Consider the following 18,240-nt stretch of genomic DNA (forward strand, 5'->3'; position numbering starts at 1 on the left):
AGAGTGCGCATGGTGGTGGTGCTGGGCACAGACTTGGGATTGTGATGAAGGGAAATGGCGGGGTGGGGACGTTTATGCTCCCTGGCATAGTACCACCTGAATGTCTATGCACCAATGCATCCTCATTCACCGCTGCTCTCACCACGAAGCAAGATGACAGACAAATTTTATTTCTACTTACGTCCAGGCGTAGATGGCATATAATAAGTTGTATTGCTCAGGGGTCATTCCAAGCCCCTCCACACAGCTGCTGTTACCATAGGTGCTGCCATTTGTACAGGTAAGGTTCTGTTGATTTAGAAGAAGATAAAAAAAAAAAAAAAAAGTGTAAAATTACTACTAAACCCTTAAAGGGCATCTGTCACCATGTTTTTCCCCATCTAATCTCATAGCAGCCTAATTTAAGAAAAAGACTGGTGTCACTTCCTAATATTCTAGTGTGAACAGCTGCATACTGAGCATAATATATACACTACAAAAAAAAAAAAAAAGGACAGTTGCATTCTGTAATGCTAAGATATGTAAACAATGAATATAAGAATATAAATCATGCATTACTGCTAAGAAAAACAAAAGCGTTGGCATCGGCTGTTGGGCTCACATAAATTGGCCATTTGTGTGTGCTGAGTATCTCAATTTTTACATGTTTTTCATAGCAGTAATGCATGTCTATAGTCATCGCTATACATATCTTAGCACTACAGAGTGCAACTGTCTCCTTTTTGTTACTATGTTTCATGTTTAGTTTGCACCTGTTCACATTGGAAAGGTAGGATGTGCCATCAGTCTTTTTCTTAGATTACAGGGTCATGCCTTCCGATTGAGCACTCCTGCTCCTCAGCCTTAGGCGATGTTAATTCTTTATTAGAAGATTCCTATCCACCCATAAATTGGTTAACTGGAGGGTTTTTTTTAAACCAAAAAGAGGTATCAGTGTTAGATAGGGACCCAACATTAAAGGGGATCTGTCACCAGGTTTTTGCCACCTAATCAGAGAGGCATAATGTAGAGACAAAGATCCTGATTCCTGTGATGTGTCACTTACTGGGCTGCTTAGTGTAGTTTTGGTCATATCAATCAGCAGGAGATTATCATTACAGGACTACTTTGCATGCTGCCAGGTAGTCCAGCATATTCATGATCTCTGTATAACTGCTAGAGCTGCAGCAGAGAAAACATTGATGATAGTAAGTGACATCGCTGGAATCAGGGTCTCTGTCTCTACATTATTATTGGCGTTGGGCTTACATATATAAAGAAAAAGAAAAAAAAAAAAAAAAAAAAAAAAAGGGGGGGGGGGGAATACAATTCCATCCAATTTACTGTGAAACTGAAAAATTCACTAAAAGCTCATCATGGAAATGAAGAAGACTTAAAGAGATATTCCCATCTCCAAAATCCTATTCCAATATGTAATAATAATAATAATAATAATAATAATAAATAATAAATTAGGAAATCCCTCCATTTGATTATGTTGCTTACCTCATAATATAATAATATTTATTCATTTATATAGCGCTATTAATTCCATAGCGCTTTACATACATTGGCAACACTGTCCCCATTGGGGCTCACAATCTAAATTCCCTATCAGTACCTCATGTGCAGGACATTGCAGCGTAGGTATCCATGGTTACAACCACAAGCAACTATCTGTCACTATATGAGTGGAGGTAAGAGACATGACTAATCAGGAAAACTATACTACATTTCTAATTGAAGGTATTTGTAATTATTATTATTATTATTATTATTATTATTATTATTATTATTATTATTATTATAAAATACTTCCACTTAAAAATGTAATATAGTTTTCCTGATTAGTCATGTCTCTTACCTCATGTGCAGGGCATTGCAGCTTAAGCATCAATGGTTACGACCACTCCTATAGTGACAGATAGTTGCTTGTGGTCGTAACCATGGATACCTACGCTGCAATGCCCTGCACATGAGGTAAGCAACATAACTAAGTGGAGGCATTTGCTAATACTATATTATTATTATGACACCTACATATTGGGATAGGATCTTGGAGATCGGAATACTCCTTTAAGCACCTGGCCAGCTTTTGCCTTTTCATTTTTTCCCACAACCTGTAACTTTTATATATTTCTGTTGACATATCCCTATGAGGGTTTTTGGGAGACGGGTGTTAATGTGTTAATGACTATTCATTTCATGACATTATACTGTTACAATATACTAAATAAACAATTCTAACTATTTCTTTGGGGGGGGTGGGGTATTTTGCTGATGCTCAAACTGCAGTAAAAATGACCTGATATGTAATATAATATCATATATATATTACATATATACACACACATACACTGTATATACTGTGGAGGAGCAGTTAAACGTTTGTTTTTTTGCCTAGTGTCGCCTCCTAGTGGCAGCAGCATATACCAATTGTTTCCTGTGTCCCCAAATGAAACGAAAGAGAGAAATAAATTTGGGCTGGGTCTCCATTTTTTTTTTCTTATTTTTCCATTGATGGAGCTGGGCGAGGACTTGTTTTTTGTGTGGAGAGATGTCTAAATTTTTATTTACTGTATTTTTTGTGGGAGGTGCGACAATTTGATATTTAATTCTTTACGATATATACAGCGTTAAAAAAAATAATATAATTTTCATAGATCCTATGCTTTTGTTGTTTAATTTAAGGGGAACCTTTCACTTACAAAAATACCATTTATCTCCTGCTGTAGGGGTAATCTGTATTTATTTAGCACTCAAGCAGCAGCTCCAGGGAGAAAATGAGGATTTTATTCTCCCTGCTGTTGCTCGCTTTCAGTCATCGGGGCGGGCCTGGGACAATCATACCAGTAAGCGGAGTGCGATCAGTTTTGGCAACAGTTGGGTCTCCTAATAAACAACCCCATTAAATATGGGCACTCACCCCCTGGAACTGGTCCTGGAGCACGCTGGGAATATCAAAGCAGAAATAGGAACCAAACGTGAGCATACAATTGAAGAAAAGCACCACGAACCGGTAATAGGCTGCAAGAAATAAATAAAGAAGAAAAAAAATCCAGTGTTATCAATTACAAACAATATAATCTTAAAGAGACAGGAAACCTAAATATGGGCTACACACCATTTGCTATGCAATTCAATACAATACTAAGTACTGTTCTCTGTTATCAGCCATTCAGGCTAGAGGAAAGCTTGATGATTGCATACAAAGAGGTCATTTCTAAAAAAACTCAGTCAGCAGAGGTGTTTGGTCTCAAAAAGATTCATAAAAGACTAAGTAGATAAGCGGTAAATGGTAATCTTCCTTTAATCTGGAACCTAATAATCTGGTAGAGATGCACAAGACTGAGGTATGGTAACAATTTTTTTTTTTTCAGGCTTCATTCCTGATGGCTCTACTCTTTTTCCAAGCAAATTTCAAACTATTCAATATTCACCCAAAAATCTCAAGATGTAGAGAAACGTGGCACATGAGATCTTAGCTTATGGGTTCACCTTAGAGAAGGAAACACTCCTTGTCCCACTTCTGTTTGTAGTGAAATCCAGAATAAGGGTGACAGTGAAAATTGCAGAACTGTGCGGTCAGGGAACACAACGTGGCCTGTGAGCCGGTGACATTCCCCACAGATGCTGAGACAGCAGAGCAGACAGGATGTCCATCTGCCGGGGATCACGCTGCACCCATGAATTACTCATTTACCTCCACTGCATGACACGGAGGAGAAACTGCAATGTCAGAAATAAAATGTCACTTATTACTGACCGCAGAGGGATCAGGCACGGGGAGGGGGGGCGCGCTGGTCATGTGCCAAGTCGTGCAACTAAAAAAAATGTGTGTGTGATTTGTGCATAATTTGCAGTTCCGTGATTATTATACTTTTGCATTTTGGCTGTAAAGTCACAAAAATCTTAGTGGTTGACAAAGTTAAAAAATAAAACACACACACACACACACACACATATAAAAATAATAATAATATTTATTTCTATAGCGCCAACATATTCCGCAGCGCTTTACAATTCAGGAGGATCATATACAAACAAGTAACAGTTACAGAAATACAATATTTAGAGGGAAAAAAAAAAAAACAAAAAAAAAACACAACTTTGCTCGTGAGAGCTTACAATCTACAATCATATATATATATATATATATATATATTATATATATATATACATATACATATATACATACATACATACATACATATACAGTGCCTACAAGTAGTATTCAACCCCCTGCAGATTTAGCAGGTTTACACATTCGGAATTAACTTGGCATTGTGACATTTGGACTGTAGATCAGCCTGGAAGTGTGAAATGCAGCAAAAAAGAATGTTATTTCCTTTTCTTTTTTTCTTTTTTTTTTTTTTTTTTTTAAATTGTGGAAAGTTTATTCAGAGGGTCATTTATTATTCAACCCCTCAAACCACCAGAATTCTGTTTGGTTCCCCTAAAGTATTAGGGCTGCTTCTCACTTGGGGGGGACCGCACGCCATTTTTTTAAATTTATTTATTTCGCTGCACAGTATAGACCCGCCCACCGGCTGCTGTGATTGGGTGCAGTGAGACACCTGTCACTCAGCGTGGGGGCGTGTCTCACTGCACCCAATCATAGGCGCCGGTGGGCGGGGAAAGCAGGGAATACGAGATTGTTTAATGAGCGGCCGGGTTTTTCAAAATAGTAAAAGCCGCCGCAGCAGTGTGAATGCCGTGCAGCGCCGCGCCGGTGATCGATGAGTATGAGAGAGGGGGGGACACTTCAGTCACTCGGGGCATTAGCTGTCACCGGTGAGTCCTTCACAGGTGACCGCTAATCAGGACGCGGCACAGACAGAGCCGCAACATGACAATGAAGTCGGGTGAAGTTCACCCGAGTTCATTCTGATTGTGCGGCTCTGTCTGTGTCTGCTGTCATCTGCCATTAAGCTCTGCTGCATGGCTGTCTGTGTCTGCTGTCAGCGGCCATGTAGCAGCGCTGAATGGCAGATGACATAGTAAAAAATACGCATTACACACGCTAGTAAAATCATTAATTTATTCAGAAAAAGCATCTCACTTGCGTTGCACTCGCACCTAACGTGAACTAAAATCAGCCGAGTTTTTTTCAGCCCAGTCGAACCGATTTTACTCGCATAGATGTGTTTCCAGCCTTAAGAAGTATTTCAGGCACAAAGAACAATGAGCTTCACATGTTTGGATTAATTATCTCTTTTTCCAGCCTTTTCTGACTAATTAAGACCCTCCCCAAACTTGTGAACAGCACTCATACTTGGTCAACATGGGAAAGACAAAGGAGCATTCCAAGGCCATCAGAGACAAGATCGTGGAGGGTCACAAGGCTGGCAAGGGGTACAAAACCCTTTCCAAGGAGGTGGGCCTACCTGTCTCCACTGTTGGGAGCATCATCCGGAAGTGGAAGGCTTATGGAACTACTGTCCAGGCCTTCCACGGCCTGGACAGCCTTTGAAAGTTTCCACCTGTGCCGAGGCCAGGCTTGTCCGAAGAGTCAAGGCTAACCCAAGGACAACAAGGAAGGAGCTCCGGGAAGATCTCATGGCAGTGGGGACATTGGTTTCAGTCAATACCATAAGTAACGTACTCCACCGCAATGGTCTCCGTTCCAGACGAGCCCGTAAGGTACCTTTACTTTCAAAGCGTCATGTCAAGGCTCGTCTACAGTTTGCTCATGATCACTTGGAGGACTCTGAGACAGACTGGTTCAAGGTTCTCTGGTCTGATGAGATCGAGATCTTTCGTGCCAACCACACACATGACGTTTGGAGACTGGATGGCACTGCATACGACCCCAAGAATACCATCCCTACAATCAAGCATGGTGGTGGCAGCATCATGCTGTGGGGCTGTTTCTCAGCCAAGGGGCCTGGCCATCTGGTCCGCATCCATGGGAAGATGGATAGCACGGCCTACCTGGAGATTTTGGCCAAGAACCTCCGCTCCTCCATCAAGGATCTTAAGATGGGTCGTCAATTCATCTTCCAACAAGACAACAACCCAAAGCACACAGCCAAGAAAACCAAGGCCTGGTTCAAGAGGGAAAAAATCAAGGTGTTGCAGTGGCCTAGTCAGTCTCCTGACCTTAACCCAATTGAAAACTTGTGGACAGAGCTCAAGATTAAAGTGCACATGAGACACCCAAAGAACCTAGATAACTTGGAGAAGATCTGCATGGCGGAGTGGGCCAAGATAACTCCAGAGACCTGTGCCGGCCTGATCAGGTCTTATAAAAGACGATTATTTGCTGTAATTGCAAACAAGGGTTATTCCACAAAATATTAAACCTAGGGGTTGAAAAATAATTGAGCCACCCTTTTATGTTGAAAATTTATTAAAATTTAACTGAGCAACATAATACTGGGTTTACACACAGACTTTCTAGCGATCCAACCTGCGATCTCAACCTAGCCGGGATCGCTACAAAGTCTCTGGTGAGCTGTCAAACAGGCAGACCTGGCCAACGACCTAACAGAGATCCGGACCTGCAGAGCGACTAGCAGGTCGTTGGGGACGTGTCAAAAAAGCAGGTGAACTTCACCCGACTTCATTTAATGCCGCGCGGCTCTGTCTGTGTGCCGTGTAAATAAATAAATAATTAAAAAATCCGGCGTGCGGTTCCCCCCCCTATTTTAATACCAGCCAGATAAAGCCATACGGCTGCAGGCTGGTATTCTCAGGATGGGGAGCCCCACGTTATGGGGAGCCCCCCAGCCTAACAATATCAGCCAGCAGCCGCCCAGAATTGCCGCATTCATTATATGCGACAGTTCTGGGACTGTACCCGGCTCTTCCCGATTTGCCCTGGTGCGTTGGCAAATCGGGGTAATAAGGAGTTATTGGCAGCCCATAGCTGCCAATAAGTCCTAGATTAATCATGTCAGGCGTCTCCCGGAGAAACCTTCCATGATTAATCTGTAAATTACAGTAAATAAACACACACACCCGAAAAATCCTTTATTAGAAATAAAAAAACACTAACAAATTCCCTCATTACCAATTTATTACCCACAACAAAGCCCTCCATGTCCGGCGTAATCCACGGTCCTCCAGCGTGGCATCCAGCTCTGCTGCATGCAGGTGACAGGAGCAGCAGAAGACACCACCGCTCCGGTCACCTCCACGCAGCTAATGAAGACAGCCTTGTGATCGGCTGAGCTGTCACTGAGGTTACCTGGATCCAGCGTTGGATGCAGCGGTGGCCTCGGGTAACCTCAGTGACAGTTCAGCTGATCGCGCTTCTCACCGCCGCTCCTGTCAGCTCCACAATGAGGTGAGTAGCGCGATCAGCTGAGCTGTCACTGAGGTTAATCGCGGCCACCGCTGAATCCAGTGGCGGCCACCGGGTAACCTCAGTGACAGCAGCTGATCGCGTTACTCACCTCATTTGCTGGTGATTTCCCCCCCTCTCTCATACTCACCGATCCCCGATCACCGGCGCTGCAAGGCGTTCACACTGCTCCGGCGGCTTTTCCTTTTTTGAAAAAGCCGGCCGCGCATTAAACAATCTCGTATTCCCTGCTTTCCCCGCCCACCGGCAAATGTGATTGGTTGCAGTGAGACACGCCCCCACGCTGAGTGACAGGTGTCTCATTGCACCCAATCACAGCAGCCGGTGGGCGTGTCTATACTGTGCAGTGAAATAAATAATTAAAAAAAACGGCGTGCGGTCCCCCCAATTTTAATACCAGCCAGATAAAGCCATACGGCTGAAGGCTGGTATTCTCAGGATGGGGAGCTCCACGTTATGGGGAGCCCCCCAGCTTAACAATATCAGTCAGCAGCCGCCCAGAATGGCCGCATCCATTAGACGCGGCTGTTCTGGGACTGTACCCGGCTCTTCCCGATTTGCCCTGGTGCGTTGGCAAATCGGAGTAATAAGGAGATATTGGCAGCCCATAGCTGCCAATAAGTCCTAGATTAATCATGGCAGGCGTCTCCCGGAGAAACCTTCCATGATTAATCTGTAAATTACAGTAAATAAACACACACAACTGAAAAAATCATTTATTAGAAATAAAAAACACAAACACATTCCCTCATCACCAATTTAATCAGCCCCAAAAAGCCCTCCTTGTCCGGCGTAATCCACGGACCTCCAGCGTCGCTTCCAGCTCTGCTGCATGCAGGTGACCGGAGCAGGAGAATACACCGCCGCTCCGGTCAGCTCCAGGCAGCAACTGAGGTGAGTAGCGCGATCAGCTGAGCTGTCACTGAGGTTACCCGCGGCCACCGCTGGATCCACCGCTGGATCCAGTGACAGCGGGTAACCTCAGGGACAGCTCAGCTGATCGTGCGGCTGTCTTCATTAGCTGTGTGGAGGTGACCGGAGCGGCGGTGTATTCTCCTGCTCCTGTCACCTGCATGCAGCAGAGCTGGATGCCACGCTGGAGGACCGTGGATTACGCCGGACATGGAGGGCTTTGTTGTGGGTAATAAATTGGTAATGAGGGAATTTGTTAGTGTTTTTTATTTCTAATAAAGGATTTTTCGGGTGTGTGTGTTTATTTACTGTAATTTACAGATTAATCATGGAAGGTTTCTCCGGGAGACGCCTGACATGATTAATCTAGGACTTATTGGCAGCTATGGGCCGCCAATAACTCCTTATTACCTCGATTTGCCAACGCACCAGGGCAAATCGGGAAGAGCCGGGGACTGTCCCAGAACAGCCGCATCTAATGGATGCGGCCATTCTGGGCGGCTGCTGACTGATATTGTTAGGGTGGGGGGCTCCCCATAACGTGGAGCTCCCCATCCTGAGAATACCAGCCTTCAGCCGTATGGCTTTATCTGGCTGGTATTAAAATTGGGGGGGACCGCACGCCATTTTTTTTAATTATTTAATTATTTATTTCAAAGCACAGTATACACACACCCACCGGCTGCTGTGATTGGGTGCAGTGAGACAGCTGTCACTCAGCGTGGGGGCGTGTCTCACTGCAACCAATCATAGGCGCCTGTGGGCGGGGAAAGTAGGGAATACGAAATTGTTTAATGAGCGGCCGGCTTTTTCAAAATAGTAAAAGCCGCCGCAGCAGTGTGAATGCCGTGCAGCGCCGCGCCGGGGATCGGTGAGTATGAGAGAGGAGGGGAAAATGACCGACAGACTGTGAGAGAGGGACAGAGATAGTGACGGACCGACAGAGAGAATAGAGACCGAGAGGGAGACACCGACTGACAGAGAATAGTGATTGACAGATATTGTGACACATCACTCGTTTCCAGTGTTTTAAGTCCCCTTTACACACTGAGACTTTGCTGCACAGCGGGAAACAAAGGACCGAAGAATGGTCCTGAACGATTTGTAGCGATCAGCAACTTCACAGCAGGGGCCAGGTCGCTGATGTGTTTCACACACTGCAATGTCGCTGGGGAGGTCGCTATTACGTCACAAAACCGGTGACGTTACAGCGATGTCGTTTGAGATGTTGCAGTGTGTAAAGCCACCTTAACTTGTTGGTTTGTAAGATTTATGCATCTGTTAATAAATCCTGCTCTTGTTTGAAGTTTGCAGGCTCTAACTTATTTGCATCTTATCAAACCTGCTAAATCTGCAGGGGGTTGAAGACTACTTGTAGGCACTGATGTATATATATATGTATATATATATATATATATATATATATATATATATATATATATATATATATATATATATATATATATATATATATATATATATATATATATATATATATATATATATATATATATATATACATATACACACACACACACACACACACACACACACACACACACACAGTATGATACAAAAGTGAATACACCGATCTTTTTAATGGGACAACACTGAAGATATGAACTTTTATTAGATTGTAAAGTAGTCAGTGTGCTCCTTGAATAACAGTGTGCAATCTATATAACAAGCCAAGACCATACAGCGGTTTAACAAGACAGGATCCACTCATAACAGGCCTCGCCATGGTCTTCCAAGAAAGTGGAGTGCATAAGCTCAGAGTCATATCCATAGGTCGTCTTCTCAGACTAGACGCATGAGTGCTGCCAGCATTGCTACAGAGGTTACAGTGGTGGTGGGGTCCGCTGTCAGTGCTCAGACCATGCACCGCACACTTTATCACATTGATTTACATAGCTGTCATCCCAGAATGATGCACAAGAACGCTACAAACAGTTTGCTGAAGACCAGCAGACTAAGGACAGGGATTACCGGAGCCGTCCTGTAGTTTGATGAGACCAAGATAAAACGTATTTGGTTCAGATGGTTTCAAACGTGTTTGGCGGCAACAAGGTAAGAACTAAGACAAGTATGTCCTGCCTACAGTCAGGCATGGTGGTGGGAGTGTCATGGTTTGGGGCTGCATGAGTGCTGCCGACAATGGGGGGGCTACAGGTCATTGAGAGAACCATGAATGCCAACATGTTATTTGACATCCTGAAGCAGAGCAGGATCCCCTCTCTTCATACTGTATTCTGTCATGATAACGCAAGAAACTGAGGGTAAAGGTGCTGGATTGGCCAACCGTCTCCAGACCTAAACCCTATGGAGCATCTGTGTGGCCTCCTCAAACGGAAGGTGGAGGAGTGCAAGATCTGTAACATCCACCAGCTCTGAGATGTCGTCATGAAGAATAGAAGAGGATCCAGCGGCTCCTGTGAAGCTCTAGTGACCTCCGGGCTCAAGAGAGTTAATGCAGTGGTTGAAAATAATGGTGGCCACACAAAATATGCACATTTTGACCGTTTTCACTTATGGGGTGTACTCACTTTTGTTGCCAGCAGTTTTGATATTAAATGGCTGTGTGTTGCGTTATTTAGAGGGCAAAAAAAAAATGTACACAGTTATACAAGCTGCGCACTGACACTGTACATTGTATCAGGTCAGATCTTCAGTGTTGTCCCAGGAAAAAGATATAAAATATTTACAAAAATGTGAGAGGTGTACTCACTTTTGGTTCAGTAGGATAGTCAGAGGCTCTGCTCTCCTTCTCAGAGGTCTTTTGGATGATCGGTGGGGATTTCCATTTCCGGATCCCGACGAACTGGCGTACGTCAAAATTCGGTAAAAAATGTTTGAGGAATCGTTGTCATAGATTTTCTAATGGGTCGATACACAGCGGAAGTTGAGCACTTCTGCACAGTGGTGATTAGTGACGGGCGAGCAATGGTGCGGTCATGACAGCCGGGGGCGTATTGTGTGCCCCTGTACTTGTCCATCTAGGAACCTCTGCCTATGACTGGGCATCACAGGAGAGCGGTAATTTTATAGTAAACTGCAATATTACGGTATATTATACAAGTTCTCTAGGGGGACCAATTTTTTTTTTTTTTTTTTTAAATATGCCTATCAACCCATTTTTCCAAAACGTAAATAAAAATCAAACATTATTTGGTATCGCTGACTGCATAACAGTACAAGATATCCGAGTTTATGTCCGATACTATAAACACCATAACAAAATGAAATACGGTAGATATTGCAGAATTGTTGTTCTTTCTTAATTTCACCTTCCAATAAAATGGAATAAAAAAAGAACAGAAAAGTTGTAAGGACCCCAAAGTGGTAATAAGCTCGTACTGGGGGAAAGGGAAAAAAAAAAAAAAAAAAAAAAAAAAAAGTTAAAAAGGTCTGCAGATTATGTTATGTTGTTTATGTTTTGTTTTTGTCTTTAAAGGCTATGTGCGCACGCTGCGGATTTCACCGCAGATTTGCTGCAGAAAATGTAACATTTCTACAGTCATTCCCTAGCAAAACCTATGGGTATAAAAAAAAAAAAAAAAAATGCTGTGTGCACATTGCATTTTTTATACCTGCGGATTTACCCACGGAATTTCCGCTGCGGAATTAATGAGCATGTCACTTCTTTTCTGCAGGTACCTGCGGTTTTTGCCATAGATAATGGTAAAAAAAAAAAACGCAGGGAAAAACCCGTGGAATAACCGTGGCAAAACCGTATCAAATCGCGGCAAAAATGCGGGTGCGGTATTCTGCCAGAGGGTGCGGATTTTTCTAACCCTTTCACGACCGGCCGATTTTTCGCTTTCCGTTTTTTTTTTTCGCCATTCTTTTTCTGAGAGACGTAACTTTTTTATTTTTTCAGTCAATATGGTCATGTGAGGGCTCATTTTTTGCGGAACGAGCTGTACTTTTAAATGAAACCATCAGTTTTACCATATTGTGTACTAGAAAATGGCAAAAAAATTCCAAATGCTGAAAAATAGCAAAAAAAGTGCGATAGCACTATGGTTTTTGAGATATTTTATTCACTGTGTTCACTATATGGTAAAACTGATGTGTGGGTGTGATGCCTCAGGTCAGTGCGAGTTCGTAGACACCAAACATGTATAGGTTTACTTTTATATAAGGGGTTAAAAAAAAATCGGAAGTTTGTCCGAAAAAAGTGGCGCACGTTTTACGCCATATTCCGTGACCCGTAGCGTTCTCATTTTTCGGGATCTTAGGCTCAATGACGGCTTATTTTTTGCGTCTCGAGCTGACGTTTTTAACGGTACCATTTTTGCGCAGATGCTACGTTTTGATCGCCTCTTATTGCATTTTGCGCAAAAGTTGTGGCGACAAAAAAACGTCGTTTTGGCGTTTGGAATTTTTTTGCCGCTACGCCGTTTACTGATCAGATTAATTGATTTTATATTTTGATAGATCGGGCGTTTCTGAACGCGGCGATACCAAATGTGTGTATATTTTTTATTTTTTTAACCCTTTAATTTTCAATGGGGCGAATGGGGGGTGATTTGAACTTTTAGGTTTTTTTGTTTTTTTTTAATTTTTTAAAACTTATTTTTTAACTTTTTTTTTTTATTTTACTAGTCCCCCTAGGGGGCTATTGCGATCAACATTCCGATCGCTCTGCAGTATCTGCTGATCACAGCCACAAGGCTGTAAACAGCAGATACGCTGTCTTTCTCTTTTGCTGTGCCCCGGGCACAGCGAAAGTGAAACCAAGTCATGTGTAGTACAGGAGTCATCACATGACCCTGTGCTACCATGACAACTATCGGGAGTCACGTGATCGCGTCACGTGACTTCCGGTTTCGGGTGGTAAGTAAATGCTTACCGCGATTGCGCTTATAATGGCGCTGTCATGTATTGACAGCGCCATATAAGGGGTTAATCGGCACGAGCAGATAACGATTCTGCTCGTGCCTAGCAGGCACACATCTCAGCTGTGAAAATCAGCTGAGATGTGTGCCGATCGCGGCATGCTGCCGCCGGAGGACCGCGGGCAGTAAGATTATGTCATTTAGGACGTAATTTTACTGCCCGCGGTCGTTAAGGGGTTAAGAAAAGTCCATTTTCTAGTGCGCACATCGCTTATTCACTTTTCTTTTGCTGGCTTTTCGTTGATGGTTCTAAATCAATTAGAAATGGAATTTATTTTGTTTGGTTACCTTTCTTATTTTGGTCCTTGTAAGCCCTTGTGCGCACTAGGCGTTTTTGCTGCGTTTTTTACCGCATTTTTGTGCTGAAAACGCAGGTGACATTGCTTCCCCAGCAATGTCTATGGGTTTTCAGAAGTGCTGTCCGTACACAACGTTTTTTTGTAGCTGCGTTTTTGTGGTGACCACAAAAATGCAGCATGTCAATTATTTCTGCGTTTTTCACTGCGTTTTTCACCCATTGAGTTCAATTAGATGTTCAACAACGCAATGAAAAACGCATATAGCTGCGTTTCTATGACTAAAAACGTAGCTATAAACGCAAGGGGTGGGCACTACAGTGACGTGTACAGGAAGAGGATTCCTTCTGTTGGTAAACACAGAAGCAGGAATCCTCCCGGTACCGTCACCGGTGCGTCCACAACCCGCCCGGTGCCATGTCAGCTCCGTGCGGCGCCATGTTTGGGCGGGAGGTGGAGGCAGCGGCGAAAACAAAAGTGAACAGTAGAAAAAAAAAACAAAACGTCATATATACTCACCTGTCTGCAGGGTCCCGGTGCCATGCCCGCTCCCAGCTCCTGTCCCGGTACCGCCGCTCTGGCTGTGTGCAGTCTCCCCGGGGCACGTACGAAGCTTGCAGGACCTGGCGCTGATCACCTGATGCAGTCACCTGACGCATCAGCTGATCGTAGTTCTTGCGGTGTCGCCGGCTTTTTCGCGCCCGGCCGGCTATCAGCTGATCCTGCCGTCAGGAGACTTCATCAGCTGATTACCGGCAGCTCCTGCAGCGATGGGCCAGGATCAGACTCTCATCCGATCGCTCCAGGAGCTGCCGGTAATCAGCACAGACGTGAGTATTTATTTTTTTTTTTTTGCACCGATGCATCTGCTGATTGTATAAAGCCGTTTATACAATCAGCTGATGTGTGATGTGCTTCAGCCCCTAGAACCTGACACATCATCTGATCGCTTTGCCTTCCAGCAAACGATCAGATGATATTGGAGTCGGATTGGACGGCGCGGGACCCTGACCCAGGATTACTGCGGAGGGGGGTTCTTTATTTCAATAAAGATGGAGTCACTAATTGTGTTGTGTTTCATTTCTAATAAAAAAAAAACACAACACAGAAAAATATTTTTATCATTACTAGAAATTTATGGTGGCCATGTCTAATATTGGCGTGACACCATGAATTTCGGGCTTAGGGCCAGCTGATAATATACAGCTAGCCCTAACTCCATTATTACCCAGTGAGCCACCCGGCATCAGGGCAGCTGGAAGAGTTGGAAACAGCGCCAGAAGATGGCGCTTCTATGAAAGCGCCATTTTCTGTGGTGGCTGCGGACTGCAATTAGCAGTGGGTTTGCCTAGAAAGCATGGGTACTCTGCACTGCGGATTCCAATCCCCAGCTGCCTAGTTGTACCTGGCTGGACTCAAAAATTGGGCGAAGCCTATGTCATTTTTTTTTTTTTTTAATTATTTCTTGAAATTCATGAAATGAAAAAAAAAAAAAAAAAAAAAAAAAAAAAAAAAAAAAAAAGGGCTTCCCTATATTTTTGATTCCCAGCCAGGTACAAATAGGCAGGTGGGGATTGGGGGCAGCCTGTACCTGCCTGCTGTACCTGGCTAGCATACAAAAATATAGCGAAGCCCATGTCTTTTTTTTCTTTTTGGGCAAAAAACTCCTGCATACAGTCCTGGATGGAGGATGCTGAGCCTTGTAGTTCTGCAGCTGCTGTCTGCTCTCCTGCATACACTAGTTCTGCAGCTGTCTGCTCTCCTGCATACAATGAACATTTTGAAGAAGGAAATGACATCAGACCTTTTTTTTTTTTTTTCATCAACAATCTTGAATGGCATTGTGCACTGATTAAAAACACATTTTTGTCGCGTTTTTTAGCCGCGGGTGCGCTTTTTGAGACAAAAACGCACATAAAAACGCAGCGTGAAAAAAAACGCCTAGTGCGCACATACCCTTAGAGCTTAAAAATTCATATGATTTGCTAAAATGTCAGAAAGAGAAGAGTAAAAAACAAAAACCCAAAACAAAAACCTCAGGGGAGGTAAGTGGAGTTCATTTATAAAATAGGACTTTCCTTCCCTTACTCCTCATTTCCTTTTACTACATCTGGGTGTCCGCCTCCAGAAAGTGTAAACTCACAAAAACAGTGCACAACAGGGCACACTGTGACTCCATCTGTACCATTGTGGTCAATGGTAGAAAGAAAAGAGATCCAGCGCCAGACATGGGAAAATTAAAAATCCATTTTATTGTGCCAATGCATATTAAAATTCTAGCAGGTACAGTATATCAGTCGGATGGCAACACAACAACGCGTTTCTACGCCTCAGGTCTTAATCATGTTCTGAACATGATTAAGACCTGAGGCGTCGAAACGCGTTGTTCTGTTGCCATCCGACTGATATACTGTACCTGCTGGAATTTTAATATGCATTGGCACAAAAAAAATTGATTTTTTAACAAAACGGTTAACAAAATAAATGTTTACATTTTACCATGAGCTAGTTACAGTGTTGCCGCCTTTTGAAACAGATGGAGATCTCTATCTCTAAATATATATATATATATATATATGCCTTCTTCTGTCTGTCTTGCTCCAAAATTGTGTCACCGTGACAGTGTCGTTAGCGTGACAACTGCCGGATTGGCCGCTCGCCTCGGCCTGGCCCCGCCCCCCGCATGGATTAGCCGCTCGCCCCGGCCCTCCGCACGCATCGCCCGCTCCAGCGTACACCATGATACACATCGCGTAACTATAGGAAGCGTTTCCCTTAGTTACCCGATGTGTATCATGGTTACCAGCGTACACCGGCTCCCGGTACACATGTGCAGGGAGCCGGCATACGTTGCGGTCAATAATGAAGTGTCATGCAGCGGTGAAAGCGTTAAAGACACTGCAAGACACTTCATTATAGGCAGCGGGCACCCCCAGAAGAGAGAAGACAGAAGAAAGAAGACCCCGCAGTCATACTCACCAGACGCCGACTGGGAGCAGGTGAGTGCATCAAGGTCCTGCAGCGGCAGAACACACAAACACACACACACACACACACATCGCATCCACACACTCACAACATCCAGTAATATCGCTTACTTCTCGGCGGCGATACTGTGCGCGCAGTGACCTTCCAGGACCTGCCGGAGGATCACATGGCCGGAAGCATGTGGTATCTCCGAATGTTGTGAGTGCGTATGTGCGATATCGTCAGTGTGTGAGCGCGTGTGTGTGTGTGTGTATGCGATCGGATCTGTGCGTGTCGGCAGAAGGCAGAGGAGCACGGCGTGCAGCACAGCTGCTGGGACCGCCCACCGGAGGGCACAGGGAGAAGTGGGGTGTGAGTGTATGCGATCAGATGTGTGCGTGTATACTGTCTGATGTGGGACTGTGGAGCACGATGGGGGGGGTGCGCAGCATGGGGGTGCACACCTCCCCCCAAAACACACACACACACACACACTGGGAACCACAAACACCGCCCTACACAGACACCCACACACAGACAATGCCACACACACACACACACACAGCGTCATACACAAATATACGCACATACCGCGCAACACACACTGCACAAAACATACCTCCCCCAAAACACACACGCACTCCACACCCACACAAACCACGCAACACACACAGACAACGCTACAGACACACAGCGCTCCACAAACAACACCGCTCTCACACATCCCCACACAACACCCAGAACATTTACAGCGCCCTACAAACACTGGCAACTACACACAACAACATCGATAGATATATATGTATATATATAAAAACAAAAAACATACATTAACTACACAAATTCTAGAATACCCGATGCGTTAGAATCGGGCCACCTTCTAATATATATATATATATATATTTGCAGCCGATTCATCAATTGAGACTATTTCAAAAGTTGTTATATATATTTGTGCCTTTTTGAAGTGTAATTTTTTGGTTCTTTAATTTTTTTTAAAATATATATATTTCTGTCACAGATAAAAGAGCAGATAATACACCCCCCCCTCCAAAAAAAAAACAAAAAAAAAAAAAAAAACCTACAAATGTAATACTGAATCAGGCACTTAGCAGGTTTGGAGGATAAAACACAAGTGGAGCGGACCCCGTAAGTGTAATCAGCCCCTGACAATGGCCATTAAATATGGCAGCTGGCGGCGCGGTGGTACCGTGTGCCAAAATAAACTGCAAGTTTAGGGAGAAAAAAAAAAAAAGTTTTTTGTATTAAACACAGACATGATATCATCACAGCCAGGAGCTCCTCATCAGGGATTATCAAAGAGACATTTTTGCACCAACATTTGGGAAATATTGCAAAACTTGCAAAGTCCTCAGGTCACGTGCGTGATTGCCTCAATGCCCCCCCTGGTCACATGACTACCAATAGTCACATGATGGGGCAACAACACAGCATTGTGACACCATTATTATTTTAATGGGAGTACTCACCCTTCTCTGCCGGGACTGCCATGCCTTCAGCTGTGCGTCCTGTAAACACACACAATTATAACACGAGTGGAGCTAGACAGGAGCAGAGTGCGCCCCTACGGCTGCAGACACCGAGCACCGGCAGCCAGCACCGCTCCTGACCGTCACAGGCACCGACTGCTCTGGCCACGCCCGCTCACTCTTGATAGACAGGACTCTGGCCACGCCCACTCCAGGCTGCGCGCTTGCACAAACAAAACTTACTGCGCATGCTAAACACGGAGCGACCGCACGGGGGCGCGCGAGGAAACGCTCGTATATAAAGAGCATGTGTGTGAATGGGCAGAGAAACTGCGTCAAGTTTAGTTCTGCGACAAGTTTTGAAAGTGAAATGATAAAATGTGCAC

At 44.1% G+C, this 18,240-nt stretch overlaps 1 protein-coding gene across 1 annotated transcript in view; it reads right to left on the reverse strand.

The window, feature by feature from the left end:
- Positions 1-18,029, reverse strand: part of LOC142245509 (lysosomal dipeptide transporter MFSD1-like) — a 50,273-nt gene extending 32,244 nt beyond the window's left edge. The window contains exons 1-3 of the mRNA XM_075318265.1: positions 17,855-18,029; positions 2,906-3,006; positions 182-288 (exon numbers count right to left, since the gene is read on the reverse strand). Of these exons, the coding sequence (XP_075174380.1) occupies positions 182-288; positions 2,906-3,006; positions 17,855-17,876 (230 nt within the window). The 5' untranslated portion in view covers positions 17,877-18,029. The remainder of the gene's footprint in view (positions 1-181; positions 289-2,905; positions 3,007-17,854) is intronic.
- Positions 18,030-18,240: the final 211 nt, after the last annotated feature.

This window comes from Anomaloglossus baeobatrachus, chromosome 7 (assembly GCF_048569485.1).
Source record: "Anomaloglossus baeobatrachus isolate aAnoBae1 chromosome 7, aAnoBae1.hap1, whole genome shotgun sequence".
Classification (NCBI taxonomy): Eukaryota; Metazoa; Chordata; class Amphibia; order Anura; family Aromobatidae; genus Anomaloglossus; species Anomaloglossus baeobatrachus.